This window comes from Pan troglodytes, chromosome 6 (genome assembly GCF_028858775.2).
Source record: "Pan troglodytes isolate AG18354 chromosome 6, NHGRI_mPanTro3-v2.0_pri, whole genome shotgun sequence".
In the NCBI taxonomy this organism is placed as follows: Eukaryota; Metazoa; Chordata; class Mammalia; order Primates; family Hominidae; genus Pan; species Pan troglodytes.
The window spans coordinates 32,908,083-32,928,431 of NC_072404.2; the positions used below are offsets into that span (position 1 = coordinate 32,908,083).

Here is a 20,349-nt window from a genome sequence, read left to right on the forward strand (position 1 = left end):
GTCCTTGTCGCTCTGGTTGGGGGCTGGTTGGTTTAGATACAGCGAGTGCTCCCTGGCAGCCTGAACTGCCTCCCACACCTTCCTGATCCTTGGGCACCGGGGATGTTTGCTTCCGGGTTCTGTTGTGGGAAACAGCACTGCGGGGGAGAGGAGGCGACCCAAGGAGGAATTATAAAGGTTCTCGTTCTCCTTCATTCTCTTTTTTCCAATTCGGAGACTTGAGACTGAGCGCATCTTGGACAGTGCTAGAGGGTTCAAAAGATAACACCTTTAGGTACCAAAAAATAATTTTTAAAAAATCCACCAAGCCAGAAAGAGGTGAGGAGGCTGAGAGGTAGATCTGGAGGTACCTCTTTCCCCCCCAAACCCTGAGGATGGTGATTCGCTTTTGCTTCCTTTGAAATAGACTAACTGATCAGACTCCCCCAGGCCGGCAGGCATCAATGGCAGGAAAATAAATCATTCTGATGGTCAGGGAGAGAGAGGTTGGAGGGGGAGAAAAATCTACGTAGAAAACAAGAAAGGCCAACCAAGGAGCAAAGGCAGGACCCCATCTCTGAGGCCAGCGTCAAAGAGGGTTTGGGGTGGAAATTAGACATAAGTGGCCTATATCATTGACCAGCCCAGAGCATTGCCTTGCAGATAGAGATGCTATTTTGGAAAATGTGAGGTTTTTTAGTTTTCTTGCTTTTATTCCAAACAAAGCTCCAAAGGAAGTCTGGGCGCGATCAATCTTGCTCACCAAAAGCCTTGACAGCTTCTAGCCCTTAAGAACACATTTCAGCTTCCAGCTCCTTCCAAGATAAAATGTGGCCGAGCAAAGAGGAGAGCAGGAAATGCAAGTAAATAAGGAAAACTAGTCTTTTAAAAAATATATTTTGGCAGTGAAAAGGGTTATAGGGCTCCTTTTAGGAAGGGTGCTTTGCGAACCCTGGGATGGCAGCTTTTGGCATCTGCTTTTACCAGAAAATATTACAGGCTTAAGGGAACGTGGGCGGGGGGTGCAGAGAGGGAGCAGCGCTGCCCCCATATCTCTGAGGCTTTGTCAGGGGCTGCGTGGGTGAGAGCTTTCTGCTGCTTCAGCCGCCTTAATTCAAATACCATCTGGAAGAAAACCCTTTTCTTTGACCACTCAACACTGAAATCTTCCCCAAATCTATTACTTTAACTTATGAGATATTTTAATAAGGATTTCTTTTTAATATCTAGGAAACTGGGGGGTGAAGTCAATACTTTTTTCTTTGAAAGCCAAAATGAATGTCTTGACTGGTAAGATGCGGGAAATCACATTAGAATCTCATTTTAAAATCTTAGCCCTGGGGGAAGGAGGAAGCCTCCAAACCATCCCTCCCTCAGCTAAAGAGTAGATTTCAGAAACGTGTTCAAATAGTGATATCCCTGAAGGATCTTCATCCTTAGGTGAATCTCTCCCCTAGCTGTTCCTTATTTCCAGGTAATTTTACACGTGTCTCTAAGCTGATTACTTAAAAGAAGACTCCTGTATCTGCTTAGCATGACCAAAAGGTGGAAGCTCTAGTCTTCACAAAGCCTGGTTTTGCAGCCTCTGCATTTCTGAGGTGCGCCATATTTTGGCACAGAGGTTGAGGTGCGGAGAGGAAATCTATTTCTCCCATAGCCCAAACCCTTTAAAAAGGATATATATATATCAGCAGCCTTAGGACAGATATGGGGAAAGCACCTCTGGGTGTGAGAGAAACACTGAGCTCTCCACAGCAGCCTGGCTTGGCATCCTCCGAGCCTTTTCCTTAAACCGTGAGGAGTTTCTCTAAAAGCAGCTCGTTGGGACCCAGCAGGTACCCAGAAATGGCTCCAGCGCCTGCTTCTAAGGATAATCTGAGGGAGCTTCACAGGGGGAAGATAAAGGCCATGATGATGGATATTTTGGATTGCAAACAAAATGGCGACATTTTCCACTTCTGCCTCTGAAAGATACAATCCAGGGAGAATAGGGATTTATTTCTCACATCCGATGCTCCTGATCCCCAGACGAAAGCAGTTCCTCGCTTCTAGCTCTGAAGGGGGTGATGATGGGGATGCAGGTCTGAGGTTTGCATTTTCTGAATTTGATTCCTTTCTCGAGGAATCCTTAAATCTGAAGATGAAAATATTTCCCTTTACTGTGCCTTGTTTTGCCTCTACTAGCCAGTCAGTAAGCAGCCCTATCTTAAATCCAGGAGTGGAAATGTAATATTTAGCTCCTACAACATCAAATGAAAAAAGTATTTATAAAATTGCAGTTTTATTACAAAGATACCGATCTCCTTGCTCTCTCCCCCTCCCCCTGGGGCCATAAAAAGAAAGCTGGGTGGGGGAAGGAGAGGAAATAAATTCAGAGAATGCCAAATACTACATTCAGCAGGAAGCTAATGCTGGGATTCCGGCAGTCCAGGGAAGGGCTGGCTCAGGGTGACTCTCCCCAGTTCAGTCCTCCGTTTGCTGGAGACCTGGGTGAGCCTCAGTGCCTTTCAAACTGTTTCGCTCCGCGTGCAGATTTTTGGAGCAATTCTTTCCTCCTGACGCGATAACAGACCGCGAAGCATCCCCAGAGGAGACCAGGAGTCCGATTGCTCCCGGAAAGTGCTCGGCATCCTCTGCGCGGCTGGCTAATACCGAGGTTTAGGCGTTAGTTGGTCCGCTTTGACCCGAGGAAGAGCGTGGAGCAGAAGACCGCCCTGCGTTATCCCCCGGCTGGGCCGCGGGGCACCTGTGCGCTCCCGCTGCGCCTTGGGCCGGGCTGTCTTTGTTTCTTCCGTGCACAGCACTCGGCAGCCCCTGCGCCCTCAGCCTGCCTCCGCAGCAGCTGGGAACCGGGCAGCCCAGCTGGCCCGCCGCACGGCGTTACCAGAGCTGCCGCAGCCGCCTGGAGCCCCAGCCGCCATCCTGAGAATTCGCCGAGCTTCCAGGCGAATAGCCTGGCCAGGCCCCATGCTGGAGCCCGAGGGCTACTGCGTCCGGCCTGCTCTGCCGGTTCGCCTCGGCCTGAATTCCACGCAGACCCACGTCTTCGGCCAAAGAACCCCTTCTTAACACGGATATTATTCAGAATAAAAACTTTATTTCTTTTTGTTTCTCAGAATGTGAGCAGCAAGGAATGTAGAACTCTCAAAACAAATCTAGTATTTTTCGCGTTTACAGATTTTTTTTTTTCAGTTTTGCCGGATGTTACAAACCTAAATCACTGTTTTCAAAAGCTGGATCTTCTCTGGTTTTATTGCATCATTACCGTTTAAAGGAATTATATTTCTCTTTCAAATAAAAAAAAATTCTAAGTACGCCAATACACAATTGAACAAAAGGCCCAAGAACCCTTCTGAACCATCAGGGTACAGAATTCTTTAATATAAATACGAACGGATGGGGATAAATAATATTTAAAACTTAGATTATTCAATGCTTGCAAAAAAATATAAATAAATCTGACTGTTCACCAGCATACACACACGGAAAGACGTACACTTAGTCATCCTTGCACAGAGAGCCCCTGTTTCAAAGCGCCTTTGATTTTTTTTCTCACTCTTTACAAGAAGTGCAATTAAAAAAAAATTAAAATTAAAAAAAGTAATCGCTTCCCCTCGGGAGCCATAATGTACGAACAAATTCACGTTGAAAACTCGACTAGAAAATTTGTTCATATACCCTGTTTCTGATCAAAGAGTGGAGAAGGTAAAGGGTGCAGGGCCAGTGGCCTATCGAGGAGCAGGAAGAGATAAATATCGCTATGATACAGCCATTCCAGCAACCAAGATTGCTACGTCACATAAACTATAAAAACGCCTTACCAACGAGGGGGGAAACCGGGAAACGGAGTGCGGGGCGGAGAAGAGAGAAAAGGAAGGAAGGAAAGGGCAGGAAGAACCTTAAAAAAAAAAAAAAAAAAAAGCAACCAAAGAAAAAAGGTGGGTGGGGGGAGACTCTCCTGGCGCGTAGCCCCAAGCCCACTATCACAGGTGGGTGAGCTTGGGTGCTTCCTGAATTCTTCCCTGAGAAGGATGGTGGCCGGTAAGGTCCGTGTAGGTGGGGTGCGGCTCCCCAGGCCCCGGCCCGTGGTGGTGGCCGCTGCCCAGCGGCCCGGCACCCCCATAGTCCATGGCGCCCGAGGCAGCGTGGGGGAGGTGAGTTAGACCAAAGAGGGCTGGCCCGGAGTTGCTCATGGGCTCCACATAGCTGCCCCCCACGAAGACGGGGCTTCCCTGTATGTGTGGGGTCCCATAGCTGCCGTTGCCCTGCAGGGCATGAGCGTGCGGGTCATAGTCGGGGGTGCCCCCTGCGCCCGCCCCTGCCGCCGTGTAGCGCTTCTGTGGGGGTGGCGGGGGTGCGCAGCTGGGCAGGGACGCAGGGTAGGAGGCGGGGGGCAGCCCGTAGGTACCCTGGGGGGGCTTGGAGAAGGGCGGGGGCGACTGGGGCTCATACGGGACGCTGTTGACCAGCGAATGCATAGAGTTCAGATAGCCACCGGCTCCGGGGGGCACGGGGCTGCGACTTGGAGACTGGCCCCCCGATGACGTTAGCATGCCCTTGCCCTTCTGATCCTTTTTGTACTTCATGCGGCGATTCTGGAACCAGATCTTGATCTGGCGCTCAGTGAGGTTCAGCAGATTGGCCATCTCCACCCGGCGCGGCCGGCACAGGTAGCGGTTGAAGTGGAACTCTTTCTCCAGCTCCACCAGCTGCGCGCTCGTGTAGGCCGTGCGCGCGCGCTTGGACGAAGCCTGCCCCGGCGGGCTCTTGTCGCCAGCGCAGCTTTCGCCTGCGAGGACAGAGAGAGGAAGAGCGGCGTCAGGGGCTGCCGCGGCCCCGCCCAGCCCCTGACCCAGCCCGGCCCCTCCTTCCACCAGGCCCCAAAGGTTCCTGCATCCGTCAGGTCCCAGAGAGAAGTAGGAACTAGGTGCTATCCTCTCTCCTGGTGGGTAAAACAGTGATACTCCCTCATTCAGCCAAGGAGCAAATCACAGCCTTCTCAGGGGGGAAAGGACAGAGAAGTAGAACCCCCGGTTTGCCTTCCTGGTCTGGATTTTCTGTTTAGAGCTATTAGCTTTCTGACTCATTTACTGGTCCCTTTGGCCTATCGGACAACAGCCTCCCTGTGGGCCGGTCTCAGCATCTCCATTCTCTTCACAGTAACTGAAATGTGGGAAACCTAATGTACACACTCATTTCCCTCCCACACTGTCTGACAATAATTAGGCAGTAGCTTCAACTGGCCACTTTTTTCTCTCTACCCAGAGGAGATGGGCAGACTGGAAACCTCAAACTGGAAGGCCTTCTCTGCCCAAAGAAGAGATCCCATTGAAGGTATTTCTGGTGGGGAGGCCTAGGCCCTTCATGCTAGGTCCTATTCTTTAGGGTTCCCTATGTCATCAAGCAGCCAGCCCCAGCTTTTGTCCACTAATCTTGTACCCTTCTGTCTTCCCTGGCCCCCCAGATCCTAGCTCTGGAAGTCCCAGATGCTCAGGCTCAGAGCAGGGCACTGGCAACTGGAGAAGGCAGGGGCAAAGGTAACCAAAATGCTAGGAAGCCTAAAGCCTGGGGCCTTTCCTCTACTGGAGCCTGCTTCCAGGAGGCCCATGTGGTTCCCATTAGGATGATAAGTCTGCATCCCCCTCCCCCAGGAGATCTTTGGCTGCTTTCATTGTACTAAGTCTGAGTAGGGTCTTCCCAGAGGTAAGGCGGCCACTCCATCTGCTGGAGCAAAAATTGGCTCTGATTATAGGCAAAGCATTGATTCTGTCTTGGAGGGTGATTAGGCCTGTTTTTATTCTGCCACATTTCAGTAAGGGGAGGATGTCACTGTTTCATTAGAAGAGCTGTGCTAAAAAGATAGACAGTGGAGCTCAGGTTGTTTCTGCACAGAGGTCCTAACTCCAAGAGTGGAGCAAGAAGAGATTCCAACTGCACTAGACCCTACTTGCCCTTGGAGAAGTCCAGAGGGACTCCCAGCAGGTCTCTGGTGTTTTCCAGCCTACAGAGGCCTATCACCTCCCTAAGTTGCAAAGACTATGAAAACCTTTTTGGTAGGCAGTGGTGTGGGAGCAGTGAATTCCAGACATGCTCCATCGCTCCTAGGCTGTGCTGGATGTCGTGGGCAGTAGCTTGGGGACCAGGAGCCAGGCCAGAGGACCCTCTTCCAGAAGGCACTCCTTTACCTGAGCTGGAGCTGCTGGTTTTCTGCTTTGTGTTTTGTCGAGACTCTTTCATCCAGGGGAAGATTTGTTTGGCCACTGTGGGTGAGTTGAGCAGGGGGCTCTTGGCCGCGTTGGCAGGGGTAGGGTTGTTGCTGGCATTCTGAGGAGGGGAGACAGAAGAGGGAGGCGGGGGCGCGGCAGGGGTAGGTGCAGGGGGCTGAGGTGGGGGCTGAGGCGGCTGTGGGGCAGGGGGCGCGGCCTGGGGCGGCGGCGGGTGCAGGGGCGGCTCGCCCAGGCTTGGAGGCTGGCTAGGTGGGGCGCTCAGGGTGCGCAGGCACGCGTCACTCAGTTCGTGTGCCTTGGGGTGGCCCCCGGCGCTGGAGGGAGACTGGAGGGAGCAGGCGGGTCGGTGGTACTCGCCGTCGGCGCCCAAAGCGGCGGACGCCGGGTACGGCTGCTGATTGGCATTATAAGCGAACCCGTTGGCTGCCTGGTAGGGGTAGCCACCGTAGATCGCCGAGCTGTCGTAGTAGGTCGCTTTTTGCATCGCGTTGTTTCACGATCTTGATCGCACACTCTGACAGGGGTTTGACACCCGTGAGGGCGCACATTGGCACGCCCCCGCGGTCACGTGACACTCCGCCGCCAATGGCCGCCCCGCGCAGACCTGGTGGGGCGAGAAGCGCAGCGCGGTGAGGGCTCCGCGCAAATCCATCTTACTCTCAATAGCTAAGTGACATGAAAGCCATAAAAGAAAAAGTGGTCAGCAATATTTAGCAGCACGACTTGGCCCCGGGCGCAGGGAGCCGCGCTATAAAAAACCGCTGGAATTTACTGGCTGCTACAAATATTTGCTTAACTTGCGTCTGGAGTTGGGGGATTTTCCGCGGAGAAGGAGAATGAGTGAGGGCCGCAAGCTGACTCTCAGGAGCCGGGGTCCAAAAGGAGAAAGGCTTGATAGGCTAGAAAGGAAAAAGGCTGGGATCTTTCTTTTCCAGGGAGGGAGAAACTTGGGGTGTCGCTTAGTTTCTGCTCCTTGGCCTCCTCCAGAGGGCCCAAGACTCCTCCACTCTGGGAATGTTGGGAAGGGAACGAGGAGGCAAAGGGGAGCTTGGGTCGCCAATGTTTTCTCCGCTTTAGGACTGATGTTTGCCAAAAGAGCCCTGAGATGGGGTAACTTCCCACCCAGCTCCTTCTTGGACCTTCCTGCTCCCAGGAGAGGTTTGCACAAAAAATTTCAGGCAATTTGCCCCATCCAACCATGCTGGATTTCAGAAGCTGAGCTTGTTAGGAAGTTAATCCACCTTGTTGGGGATATGACTCACCTCCTCCAAATGAACCCCTTGTGGCCAAGCCAAGGGGGGAGGGAAAACTTTGTGTGGAACACATTGCGCGCGCGCGCGCGTGTGTGTGTGTGTGTGTGTGTGTGTTCAGGGTGAGGGACCAACAGTAACACCCCACCCAGCAAGTCACAACTCTAAAATCCTGGAGAGTTCTTTACTCCTTTCCTCTCCCTGTTTCTCAGGCACTTCCCAGCAAGCCACCCCCACTTCTTTACTTCTTTCCCCCAGTTACAGAAGGTTCCCAGAACCTCCTGTCTTGGACTTTCTAAGGTGCTGTTATTCAGGGCAACTATCAAATTCTACCTGTTAAAACATGATGGATTAGAGGGGGGGAAAAAAACCCTCCAGGAACCTGAAAAACCAGCGTTCATCTCCATGACCACAGCTTGAACTCTCCTTCCAACTTAACGATAATAGGTTCTGTCTTAGAAACTGCTATGTAATTTGATGTATGGGGGTCATTTGGCTCCGGACGAGGGATGGAAGCACAAGCCATAAAATCCTGCCAGAGTTTCCTGATCTTTGTGTGCTGTTGTTGTTGTTGATATTTTGTTACTTGGCCTATTTACCTGCTTCAGAAATACCAAGTAAAGGATAACCCTGAAAATCTAAAAAGCAGTTGAAAACCTCCTCAACCCTCTTTCATTTAGAAAGCAGTTTGCAATAGTTAAATCTGTTTTCTTTTTGTTTTCAACCACTGCATGGTCAACCTCTAGTTCTCAGCACAGAAAAGTTCCATGTGAGTTTCAAATATTCACCCACACACACACTCAGAATCTTAGTCCCTCTGACCACTCAAGAAAATTATAACAAATTCAAAAGAAAATGGTTAACATTCAATCCAACTACGTATATTGAGTCCCAGAGTTATTCAAGTTTTCCAGGAATATTAGATGCTTTGTTAACTAGAAAAAAAAAGATAATGTATTGCATCTACCAGTAGATGATTATAATTCCATTGTTGATAATGGACTCCTTTAGATTTCATTATTAAGCCAACAATCTTACCAACATCTGCACAACAGGCACAATTAATTTTCCAGAACCTCGATTAAAAATTACAGCATCGCTTATCCAGAGTTATTGTCAGTGATCATGAGCCCTGGAGCATTGTTTCTCTTTTGGAAATAGGAAGCTACACATACCATGGTTGAAAGTAAATAAAGGATAAAGTAAAACTTAAAACTGAATAGCAATTTAGTGTATCCATTTCCTTTTCTTTTACTGAAAACAGTTCCTATTACATTTGGCAGCGTCAATGTCTGCCATTATAAATTTTTTAGATACCAGGCTTGTGTAAAATAAAATGTCAGGTTAAGAAAATTAGACACTCGAACAGCAAGATATTAGATAAAACAAAAGCTGATTTTGCACATGCAATATTTCTAGTGACTTGCTAATCCATTATCACGTTATACCAGCCTGCTACTTAGTTAAGCCTTTTTATCAAGTTGTGCATTGTCTTACAAAATAACAAAAATATCTTTGAAAATCAAAGAGCATACAACAGCCCTCGTAAACTTAAAATATAAATTCGATTCTGGGATCCCACCAAAATCCTTCCTATTGTTTGAGGTCAGCAGACCACCACCTTGGAGCGCATACATCCCCCCACCCCAACCCAGCCCCCAAAGTTTGCAACCTAGTAAAGAAGTTGGAGATTTGCCAGCCAGGAAACTTTGCTCTGTACCGCCAAGCAAGAGCTGGGGATGAGGGGAGATTCCTCCACAAAGATCTGTTTCTGGACAATAATCCCCAGGTGCAAGAGCCGAAAGACAGTTGAAGAGGCTAAATTGAGTGCAAGAAGCAAGCCCTATTGTCTCTCTGGAAGATGTGCCCAAATTCAACCTCCGTCCTTCAGACATCGCTCCCTCTTCCCATTCCCTCCTCTTTCTTAGCCTTCCCTCACCCCAAATCTGAGCGGGTTCGTCGGATAGGAGCCCCGAGTCCCCTGCCCACCTCTCCTTCCCTCTGCAACCCAGAAAAGTTAAGGCTGGGCTAGGGGAGAGGCAAGAGGTGGGGGCGGGGATGGGAAAGCGGCCTGAACTCGAAGTGTAAGGGTATCAGTCACTGCCGGGAAGGAAGCTCCGGCTTGTGAACTCTTCTTGAACCGAGATTTAAGTCTGCAGCCATAAATCACCGAGACGTAAACTCCGCCATTCAGCGCCGGGAGCGGCCGGTTGCGGCCCTGCTTACCTTAACTTCTGACAAGCGCTGCGAGCGCAGGCTCGGGCTCAGGCTCGGACACGGGCTCTGGCCCCCGGCCTGGCTTGGCGGCCCGGCCGGGTCCCCTCGGCGCGGGATGGGCACGGACCCTCAGCATCAGCCGAGATGGCAGGCGGGCTGGAGACCCCGAGGCCCGGTCACCGCCGCGCAGAGCGTGGCCGCCTCGCTGCTCCAGCACGGCTCGCCCAGGGCCGACTGGGGCGGCTTGGACCCCCCTCCCACCCACCCCACCCACCCACCCCTCCCCCACACCCCCGCCCCCTGCCCTTCCCGAGGGCAGCAGCCGCGGCCCGGAGATAAGCGCTAGTGCGGCGCCGGGCTCTGCCTGGGCTAGTGGCACCGACTTGGGTATGTTTCTTATGAATATTACACGCGGAGCAGCGTCTGGTCCGGGGGTGCGGTGGGGGGTGTTGGGGCGGGCGGGAGGGGAGACCAAGGCGGCTGGGGAAGCGCGGGCTGCTGTGGGGGATGGGGCTGAGGCGAGGGGAGGGACCGGAGGGAGAAGGGGAGCTCGGCGGTGGCGGGAGGAGGGCAGCCTCCCCCCACCCCCCAACGCCCTCCCTCTCCTGCTCCCAGGCGTCACGAAAGTCCAGGAAAATTATGCTAATGAGGACAAACGGCTCTCACAAAGGGGCTCTCTTGCTGGGCTCTATTTCTTAGGAATTCGTTTGAGAAACTTCGTATTCCTCTGCCCTGGACACTTCCAATTGTGGGGTGAGGGGAAAGAGAACCAAGAAAAGTGAGTTTCCCAGACTTTGCCCAGTTTACTTCACCTGCAACTCCCAAACAGATCTTTGGGTGGGGGTGTGGGGAGCTGGGATAAGGCTTTTCTCTAGAGACCCTCAAGAGCCCACTGGGCTCTCTTTGGTTAAATTTTCAGGCAGAAACTGCTGACATCCTAGCAGCCAGGAGAAAAATGTCCTGGGAGAGACAGGTACTTGTTCCAGCAGTGAAATGGGATGCTCTGGGCTCAGGTACAAACAAGGGTGTTTAGAAACGCGGATCTCCAGGGCTCATGTGCCCATTTCAGAGTGCAGACACGCAGCTCACCCACAGGGAAGACAGAGAAAGCTCTGACCCCAACAGAAACCGACATCATACACACACACACACACACACACACACACACACACACGCAGGGCAGAGGAATATGTGGTTTCTCAAACGGATTCCTAAAATATATATATATATGTATGTATGTATATATATATATATATACATATTTTCCTCATTAGTGGGATGGAGTAACGCTGAGCTGGGCAAAAGAAAGGTCCGAATTTGCCTGGTAATATTGCCACAACTTGAAAGTGGATGATTTTCCTCCTAAAGCCTCCTTTGCTCCCAGCTTCAGAAGCAAACTCTGCAAAGGTTATGAGTGTGGCAAAAAGAGAGAAATGGAGATTTCTCTCTTTTGCTGCAATCCCAAGGCGTCAACGGCGGGTCCTTCTCAAAGGAAGGTGTTAAAAATATAAGTAGTATGTTTAAACTGTCAAGGAGCCAAAGTGTCACCTTAGAGCAAAAACAAAGCCAGGGGAAAAGGGAGAAATCAAAAAGCACTCCGGGCCAGGGTGGCCTCATGCATACCAATGGTTTTTGTCATTTATGGCTGGGCAAGATTTATGACTCGGCGCCCCAAAGCTGTAAACAGAGCACAAAACAGCAAACACTTGCTCCTTATGGCATATTGCAGAGCAACTTGAAAGGGGGAGCTGGCCGCGTAGGAGGTGAGAGCCAGCCGCAAAAATCCGTTCGGCGGCATTTTCTCTTCAAACCCGCCCGGTCGGATGTGGCATTTGAAGAAAGAAGGCGTGGGTCAATAATCAACCCGCACTTTCTCCTCCAAACTGCTGACGCGACTCTCACCGCCTTCTCAGCTAAGCCAGCTGCCGGGAAGGCCAGCTCTCCATAAGAACCTGCCAGGGGAAGGGATTCTCTGGGCCAAGGGGACCGAGGGCGCCCGAGCAAGGGCTGGGGCGCCCTGAAAGCATACCTTTCCACTGGCGCCAAGACCCTGCCGGGCAAAACGCGGGGACCGGACCTGAGGAGCCGTGGGAGCCCAGGGAGATCTGGGGCGGGAGCTTCGTTCCGGCCAGGGCCTCTATCCGCCCCGATACGTGGCTCCTGGGCCGCGGGCCTCAGCGGGCAGAAGTGGGGCTCCGACCTCAAGATGAAGGTCCGGCGTCCTGGCACGCAGATGGTCGGTGCCCCAGCCTCAAGCCGCTCTGCTGAAATCCAAAGGACTGGCTTTGGAGCAAGCGTAGGCGAGATTATTTTAAAATAATAATTTATGCTGGCGGAAGGTTTTTATTTGTTGGTTTGCTATTGCTGTTTTGTTTTTTAAGCGAAAATGCCGATTGTTGATTTCCACCTCCAGAAATTACCAGCCGCCGCCGCTGCGCCCTTTCTAGACAAATCCCACAGCAGTTCACCCGGCTCCCCCAAAACCGCAGAGCTTTTCTTTACTGAGAGGACCCCTTGGTTCCACCAATTCCCCCAAATCCCCATGGCTCCCGATCTCTCATCCAGGGGGACTAGAAGAAAAGATTTTCTCGGCACTAGAAGAATACTTGGAGCAGCAAAGGTGCCCGTGGTGCCTTTCTACCATTCAAGGGGTGTCCTCCTGAAGGCGTCTGAGAGGGCCTCTGGCGGTTCCAAGGCTGTGCAGCCGGGGAGGAAGGTGAGGAATATCGTGGGTAAGAAGAGGCACCAAAATCACAGAATAGAGAGGAAAATTATTGAGGAAATGTACTTGCCTGTGAGGGTGAAGCTGGCATTTCGAGGTAGAAGGGGACTAGCCTTTTTTGTTATCTAATAGTTTAGCATTATACATAATGGACTCACTTTAGCACTTTCATGGGAGGAAAAACCAATCTGAGCTCTATAAATGTGGCTCTTGGCTTCTCACTGTGCATGCTTTTATGTAGAACCAGAGTCCATCCTTAGATATTTATTCAGCTTGCTGGCACTGAAGCAACAATAAAAAGATGCCTCTAACAAACCTCTATTCCCTCTCTCATTCTTTCTAGCAAAACTATATTATTTATGAGTCTTTAACTGGGTCAAAAATGCGCCAGAACTAGGTCATAAATCATATGAAATGCTGACAAGTAATTGAACAGCAATTAAAGCTTACATTTTATTTCCAAGGGGTGTTTTAGAGCACTTGAAAGGGCCTCAGTTAAACACTTGGTTACTGCCGAGGCCGGCATTGGGGAGGGCAGAAGGGCCCTTTCGTTCTGGGGTAGTAAATCCCACTCAAGTAGGGGATGCCTGATTTGATTTTTTTTTCACGTACAGAAAGAAATAATCTATATTTTAAGAAGTGAAAGGGGCACATCCGACCTCTGACTCCTTATAAGCATCCCTTTCCCTACTGCAAGGAGCATAATAGAGTTTCCTGCACCTTTCCAGGGAGTTCCCACCCTTCCCAGGAGTGTGGGATCCCCAAAGCCCAATTAGCTGGGGCTTTCCCAATAATCTGGAAACATGCAGTTTAACTTTCATCTGCCTCCACCCTGGCTACAGCTCTGTTTTGGAGGCTCTGAAGCTGGAGAGATGTCTGCCTCTGCTTCCTGAGGACTCTTGTCTCTGGACTTCCCTCCAACCCAGGGCCCACTGGCCAGTTCCGGAACTCTCCAAGCCAGCTGGGGGTATACAAGGAATGCCCAGATCAGGCGCACTGATGAAGTCCAAACCTAATCCTGGCTCCCTCCGTCCTCTGTCTCCCGAATGTTAGAATAAGGAGCCCCTGGGCATCCAGCATGCTCACCCCACCCCAAGGCTCTCCTAGGTCTGAGCTGTCTTTCTTCAACCCTCTGGGGCAGAGGGTGCTCAGGGAAACAATGGCGGGCCCTCCGGTTCAGATCCTTGGGTCTGGCTTCTTGGGTCCGGCTTGTGGGGAAGCATGCTCTGCAATCTGGCACTAAACAAAGTGCCTGGAAGCATCATCAATAAAATGGCAGCGCATCTGCACATTTCCCTCATCGATTTCCCTCTTCCAGCTGCTCCGGCTGCTCAGGTCAGCCCCTAATCCTCCATCCCCTGCCTGAAAACACCGCCATCCTGGGAGAGATTCCCCTTCTCACCCACCCATCCCCCACCCCTCCCAGGCAGTCTAGCCCTGCAAGCCGGTCCGCCTCCGCCTGCACCTGGCTTCTGGACCCTCTTTCCGCCTGGGGATCAGCTCCTGAGACTCCAGCCCTGCCCTGCTGCAGTGGACAAAGCCACCCTTGCACTGGGGGCCACTGGGCCCACCTAGGAGCCCCCCTAGTGCCCCCTCCTTTACACCCCCAACACTTTCCAGGGAATTAAATTCAGAGTCTGAGGCGCTACTGGGAATCTTTCAAATGGTTTCGGTTCTAAAAGAGAAACAAAGGAAGAGAGAGGCTGAGGGTCCTGTCCATGAGCCAGGGTCTCCTCGCCTGACCTTTGTCTCTCACAGCCATAACTCACTCTAGATATGAACAATCGGCGGAAATACCTTAAAATAAATTCCATCCTCCTGGTATAGCCTCGACTTCCATCGGCTAGCTCGCCCAGAACCGCTCCATGAGTGCTGAAAACTGCAATCGGCTCAGAGAGCGCTCTCCGGAGAAGGGGAAGGAGAAGGAGGAGGTGGGTGCGTGGGGGTTGGGGGAAAGCTCTGGCTCTGTAGAGAATCTAGAAAACGTAATCACAGGCGAAGCCTGTCTGGGTCTCCGCTCCAAATGCCACAATAATGCGCTGTATTATGTGCTCACGTGGTCATACGTCAACTTAAATCCTTTTATTTGAAATAGGGAACCACTGAAGGAACTAGGTTTCCAAACAGAATATTTAGCTTTGGGGGAGGGTAGGTGGGGAACCTTGACCAGCAGTTTTGAGTTTAAGAGTTCTGTCTAAGCAATAGGATGCTTGGAGCCATCCTCCCATGATGCCATATAAGACATACAAGCTTATCTCCACTTATATTTCTTTACACACCCTCCAAACACAAGGGTTACAGCAATGCTATTCATATTTTTAGAAGCCATTTAACTTTCCTTACAGCCTCCCACCCACGGACAAGCTGGATCCTGCACACCCATGCACCCCAGTCTCCTCTGGCCCACAGGCCAGTATATCAAAAGGCAAGGGGCAGGCCCAGAAATAACTGGCCTGGACAGCGGACTTCCTCACAGCCTGCCATTGTTTGGAGTTTGCTAACACCCACACCATACACCACAGACGCTAGAAAAACCAAAAAGGCACATAATTACCTGACAAAAGGTTAAAGCATCTCCTCCAAGTCCAGTTGGTTTTGTTCAGTGGGAGCCCACTAGGAAAGATGTGCTTGGCTATAGAGTGGTGGGTCCGGGTTTTGCAAAATCTAGAGAAACCTAGTGCCCTGACTAAACTTGCACTTAAGCATTTCCTCAGTGCACAACTGAGTGATACATGGAATTATAAGTTTCTAAACATGAAAAATATCAGAGGAAATGATCTAATTGCTCTACAAGAGACCCTCCCAAAAAAAAATAAGAAAAAAAAGAAAAAGAATCAACCTTCACTGGAGTGCCTTAAGTTAACAAGGCAATCTGGGACCCTCTCCACAGGCAGGTCTGTCCACCCACTTTTTCAAGACAATTCTGTGTCCACCAGCAAATTCTCTCCCCACCCCCATACAAGTTCCTGTAGAGACATCAACTCAAAGATGAGAAAGAGCCCCCTTCAGAACTCTCAAAATAATCTTGAGCAGAAAACCAGTAGAGAACCAACTGTGCTCAGGAAGAACCTAACTGAAACAAATAAGCTGCTCCCACCCCTGGTTCCACCCCTACTCCTGCCTTCTGCCTGGTGACATTGCCCACTAATTTCAACATTGTACCCTTTCATGGGCTGTCTAAAAATCTTCTCTTTTCTGGTCTTAGTTTCTGAACTTCTGAGAGTGCTCTGAGGCTAGTGAGATCCGCAGGCCATATTCTTTTGTTCCTGGAGAATGGGTCTTCAGCTGGCTATGCCTGAGTGTGAGGACTCACTTATAGCAGCTGCAGGAGGCTGTGCATGATTCCTCCCCTTCACTCCTCCCCTGCAGAGGAACAGAAGGGGTCTGATGAAAATGTAAGGCCTTTCATAAGAGAACTTGGTCATGGGTTGTTCAAATCAGAAAGGCAATAAAAGAAGAGACCTAATACCCTGGAAGCAAGTCCTGGCCTAAGCTGGTGACAATATTTCAGTAAGGTTCAATCTGTGGTGTAGCTGGAAGAGAACCTCCATGTGAACTTTTCCAGCTCCTATCTAAGTTACAAGCTGGAAAGTAAGAACTCCAAGTGAAAACCTGCCTCTCTCAGGTTTGGGGGATAGAGGACAGGAGTAGAAGCTGGTTTCCAAAAAGCGTTCTCCTGACCCCCAAGAACTCACTCCTCTCATTCTTACTGCTGCCTCCCTCATACCCCTCACCAATCATTCACATTGAGCTCTCCAGATACCCTAGAAAGGGACCTGGAGGTATTGCTGGCAAATTCCTCCCTACCCCCAAGTTTCTGAAGAGGCATGAACTCAAAGATGAGAAGGGGCCCCCTTCAAAACTCTTGGAACAGTCGAGCAAATGAAAACTCTTAAAGCCATAAATTGTCCGGGTGCGGTGGCTCATGCCTGTAATCCCAGCACTTTGGGAGGCCGAGGTGGGTGGATCATGAGGTCAGCAGTTCGAGACCAGCCTGAACAACATGGTGCAACCCCGTCTGTACTAAAAATACAAAAACTAGCCAGGCATGGTGGTGCATGCCTGTAATCCCAGCTAGTCGGGAGGCTGAGGCGGGAAAATCACTTGAAACCAGAAGGCAGAGGTTGCAGTGAGCTGAGATCATACCACTGCACTCCAGCCTGGGACAGAGCGTGACTCTGTCAAAAAAAAAAAAAAAAAGAAGAAGAAAAGAAAAGCAATAAATCAATGAAATAAGTCATTGGTACTGCTTCAGAGAAATGCCTTAACGCCAGCAAAGCTCAGAGGCATCTCAGCTCCAGCCTGGGGCCTCCGAACGGCTGCTAACATCCCAGTTAATGCTCCAACTGCTGTTTAACAATTAACATTAATGACTTGGGGTGGGATGGGTGATTTGGTGGGATGAGAAGGGAAAAATCTGAAAAGTCAAAAGACATTTAACTTTTGAGGTTAAAAAACAGCTTCTCTATGAGAGATCTTGGCCTGGGCAGCCTATCTGGGGAACCAGCAGCTGACAGTCCTCCTTTGCCACTCTGCAATCCACTTTCCTGGAGCAAAGCTACGGGCCTTTTAAAAACCCAGCTGCCAGTCCCTCTTCACTCACTTCACCGGCCTCCAACTTGGCCTGTGCTGGGACTGATACTGTGGTCCTGGTCACCAGAGCCAAAATAGGGGGAAAGCTGGCTTGGAAAAAGCAGGCAACCAAGGGTACACACCGTTAGCCAATATTTGCAAGGCTGTTGGCAGATTAGATATATCTGTACTCAAACACTGCAATCTGATTTCTCTGTCAAAAGTACACTTAACATTTTTGTCCCATTACTTAAATCTAGTGGATTTTCTACTCAGCATCAGGTAAGGCTCTCTTAGCCCACTGTGTGTGTGTGTGTGTGTGTGTGTGTGTGTGTTTGTGTATGTATGTGTGGATGATAGATTCTTATTTAACATGAGATATTTCCTGTGGGTGCAAGTGCAGTAGAAATGGGCCAAGTTCTCTGGACACGTGTGGATGTGTATATTGTGTTATACACAAGGCCCCAAATTCCTGCAACTATTTATATATGCAATTGTTCTGTTGTTTGCTGAGATGGAAATCATATACACAGAGTTACAAATTCCTGAAATTTTCCATCTATATTTGATATAAACAGACATACAGTAGCTGAGAAAGTAACACAGCTTGACTATTGCTCTGTTTACCTTCTATTGGAAAAAATAATTGTATCCAGAACACCATATCAGCCTTATAGCACGACTGAATATCATGTTGCAATTAATTAACAACCTGATATCTATTTGGGAGCAAATTTAAGGGAAGACTGGAGGCCTAGGAAATAGAATACAAAATCTCAAAACTTTTTAAAAAGAAGTAATTCCTGAAAGAACAAAGCAAACTCATTCCTTCATACCATGCTTCTGAAAGCTATTCCAGCAGCCCCTCCCCCAAACAGGCATGTAATTTATGGATCTTTTACAAGGTAATAAACCACAGTAATTACCTCCCTGCATCCCAAACTAAGAGGACAAATTAAGTCAGAACTTGAAAATAATTTAAAAGAGTTTTCCCTTGTTTCAAATAGGAAAAGGAAACGCCAAGACATAGAAAACCACGCTTTTCCCGTAGGAAGAACCGATGATGAGCCCTGATGAAAGAAAGAAGAAGACCCGCTGTCTGCGAAGGCCTAAAGGTTAGAAATACAGCAATTTTTCTCATGCCGAAGGAAAGGCAAAATGGTCTAAGAAACTGCAAGGCAGTGATACAAGTTTTCCTCAACAGCGAGCTGGGACTGGTGACAATTTCTTAACTCACAGCCTCCGCAGTCGCCCTAGTCGACAAAGAGAGCAGCCCACGCAGCGGCCGCCGCGCCCGTGCCCGTGGCCTTTACTTGCTTTTGCCCTGAAGTTCAGTGTAGTGGTTTGTTTGGGGCTTGCAGGAAGAAACGAACACACTCCCTCTGACTCTCCACAACCCATCTTTGCCTTCTGCAACCGCTTCTCCTGCCCATCGCTGATTTTGGGGTAGGCTCTTTGTCTGCCTGAGGCCCCGCACTCGCAGGGCAAGAAGCTTAAAGGAATCCAACTCCAAACTCCTCCGAAGTTAAATATTGACCAGAACCTCTTTCAACAGGCCGCGGTTGCCAGGAACCGTGGAGGGCCAACTCCTCCCAACCGCCCTGGTGCAAAGTCCCACGCGGCGAAGAGTTTTGGAGCAGCGCTTACCTAGAAAGATGTTTAAATTCTGAACCAGGAATTGTCTCCAACTCCAGGCGCTCAGGGAATCGCCTTTTCCGGTATCCAGGCGCTCTGCAGACAAATAAACAGCAGAAGGTGAATGGCGGCTGCGAGGGAAGGGAGTTGGAGGCCGGGAGTGGGAAGCGAGGCTCATGCGGGCGCCAAGGTGGCCCAGGGGGTGACGCGAACACCAAGGAGTCGCCAGGGCACTCGTCCGTGTGGCGCACTCATTGCTCGAAATGTTCCAGTCTACAAATGGCCCGAAGATGGTGATTTATTTTTGTAAAATAAATACATACTCCATCTCCACACCCATACTTTCTCCTTTTTCTTTCTTTATTTTGAGGGGGGAGTGGGGAAGGAAAGAAAATGAAGCAAACAGAGGAAGCTGAGAAGGTAGAAGTGGCTTTGCTGGTGGTGTGGGCTGCTTTCGGAGAGCTCTCTCCTCAGGCACCACAACTTGGAGAATGTGAATGCTTGCTTTATTTTCCTTTCCTAACAAAAGGAAGCCTTGTCTGGGAGCATTCAATCACGGACTCTCCTGAAACCTCACTAATATGTGTTCATTTCTGTAGGCGCGAAATCAGACCCGGGTTCAGTCCACTGGCCAGAGGCAGTCTTGGGAGGATTTGTGTTCTGGTTTATTCAACTCTGGGTGCGTTCCTTTTAGGTCCTAGTGGGCTGGCGGGGCTACCGCAGCACCTAGTCCCTCAGAGCAGGCCAGCTAAGGCTGCTGGAAACTGAGAGGGACGCCGGCTGGTACAATACCTGCTCAGGGGCCCTGCTCCTGCCTGGCCTTGCGCAGCGGCCATAAGCCGATCTGATGCCTTGATTCTGCTCAAATCTCGTCCCTCACAGTATTTGCAACCCTCTCTTGCCCTCTAACCAGCAAATGGTCACCGAGCCGGCAGTCAGCTTTCTGGGAGTGGGAGACGATGGGGAAAAGGGAAAGAATCGTCCGCTCGCCGGACCCTGGCTTGGAGAAGTTCTGCGCTCCGCTGGGACTCTGCGGGCCCTTTGCGTCTACAGACCTATCCCTGCCCCGACTACCCCTTCACTCAGACCCAGGTAACCTCTTACCCCAGCCTGCCCCAAACCAGCCCTCCTCTGTCTGTCTGCCTTCACGCAATTCTGTAGATAGCGCTAAGAGGGGATATCAAATAGCTGAGGAGTCCCCTGACCCCTGGCTTCGGAGCCCCCTAGCACGTTGAACAAGTGGCCGCGCACACCGGTAGCTGAGCTCTGCCACAATTCGACCCGTAGCCCCCACAAACCAAAGGAAAAGGACCCAGGATCCACGCTGCGCCCCCTTTCTCTTGTTCAAACTTGCTTTCTGTGTCCCCAAAGGGAGTGCCCCCTGGTCTTGGGGCTCCTGGCATGACCGTGAGGAAGGTGGACTCAGCCATCCTGCACTTTGCCTCTCAATTTCATTCCAGAAAGATCCGCTATGCCGCCACCCACCACTCCCCTGCGTGACACTTAGGAGTATGTAATTATTATGGTTATTATTTTTGCTGTTTCCTTATCTCCAAGTCTAATATTCATGGCTGCTGTACCCCATAAATCGTTCAGACTAATGAGTCACAGAGAGATGCTGCCCAGGTCTCTCACTTTACAATGGCTGCCGCCGCCGCCGTGGCCTCTCTCTCCGCGTTTTTGGCGCTCGCTTGCTCCCTCGCTCGCCCGGCGCGGGTGATTTATGAACGCCGGGAAAATTGAACAA

General features: G+C 50.4%; 2 protein-coding genes across 9 annotated transcripts; one reads left to right on the forward strand and one right to left on the reverse strand.

The window, feature by feature from the left end:
- Positions 1-3,056: 3,056 nt before the first annotated feature.
- Positions 3,057-18,698, reverse strand: HOXA3 (homeobox A3). Of its 3 annotated transcripts, none has more exons than XM_054687445.2 (3): positions 18,615-18,698; positions 6,165-6,810; positions 3,057-4,768 (listed from the first exon to the last, which is right to left on the reverse strand). In XM_054687445.2, the coding sequence occupies exons 2-3, from the start codon at positions 6,688-6,690 to the stop codon at positions 3,963-3,965; spliced, it is 1,332 nt and encodes a 443-aa protein (XP_054543420.1). In that variant the 5' UTR covers positions 6,691-6,810; positions 18,615-18,698; the 3' UTR covers positions 3,057-3,962. The 3 variants fall into 3 exon arrangements, with proteins under 3 accessions (XP_054543420.1, XP_063671347.1, XP_016812702.1); XM_063815277.1 differs by lacking the exon at positions 18,615-18,698 and adding an exon at positions 14,950-15,067; XM_016957213.3 differs by lacking the exon at positions 18,615-18,698 and adding an exon at positions 9,683-9,922.
- On the forward strand, positions 4,052-18,937 carry LOC107971722 (uncharacterized). Of its 6 annotated transcripts, XR_010158822.1 has the most exons (3): positions 12,060-12,389; positions 17,975-18,082; positions 18,523-18,937. XR_010158822.1 is itself a non-coding variant. In XM_016945571.4 (2 exons), the coding sequence occupies exons 1-2, from the start codon at positions 12,060-12,062 to the stop codon at positions 18,029-18,031; spliced, it is 387 nt and encodes a 128-aa protein (XP_016801060.1). In that variant the 3' UTR covers positions 18,032-18,937. The 6 variants fall into 6 exon arrangements, 1 of the variants encoding a protein (XP_016801060.1); XR_008548958.2 differs by lacking the exon at positions 12,060-12,389 and adding an exon at positions 4,052-4,133 and having other exon boundaries at positions 17,975-18,937; XR_008548959.1 differs by lacking the exon at positions 12,060-12,389 and adding an exon at positions 9,966-10,060 and having other exon boundaries at positions 17,975-18,937.
- Positions 18,938-20,349: the final 1,412 nt, after the last annotated feature.

Excerpts from the sequence above, each read along its gene's own strand:
- HOXA3 (XM_054687445.2), bottom strand. The coding sequence starts at position 6,690 with ATGCAAAAAGCGACCTACTACGACAGCTCGGCGATCTACGGTGGCTAC. Across the intron at positions 4,769-6,164 it reads AACCAGCAGCTCCAGCTCAG|GCGAAAGCTGCGCTGGCGAC; the intron begins GTAAAGGAGTGC and ends CTGTCCTCGCAG.
- LOC107971722 (XM_016945571.4), top strand. The coding sequence starts at position 12,060 with ATGCCGATTGTTGATTTCCACCTCCAGAAATTACCAGCCGCCGCCGCT. Across the intron at positions 12,390-17,974 it reads CTGTGCAGCCGGGGAGGAAG|GAAAAGGAAACGCCAAGACA; the intron begins GTGAGGAATATC and ends TGTTTCAAATAG.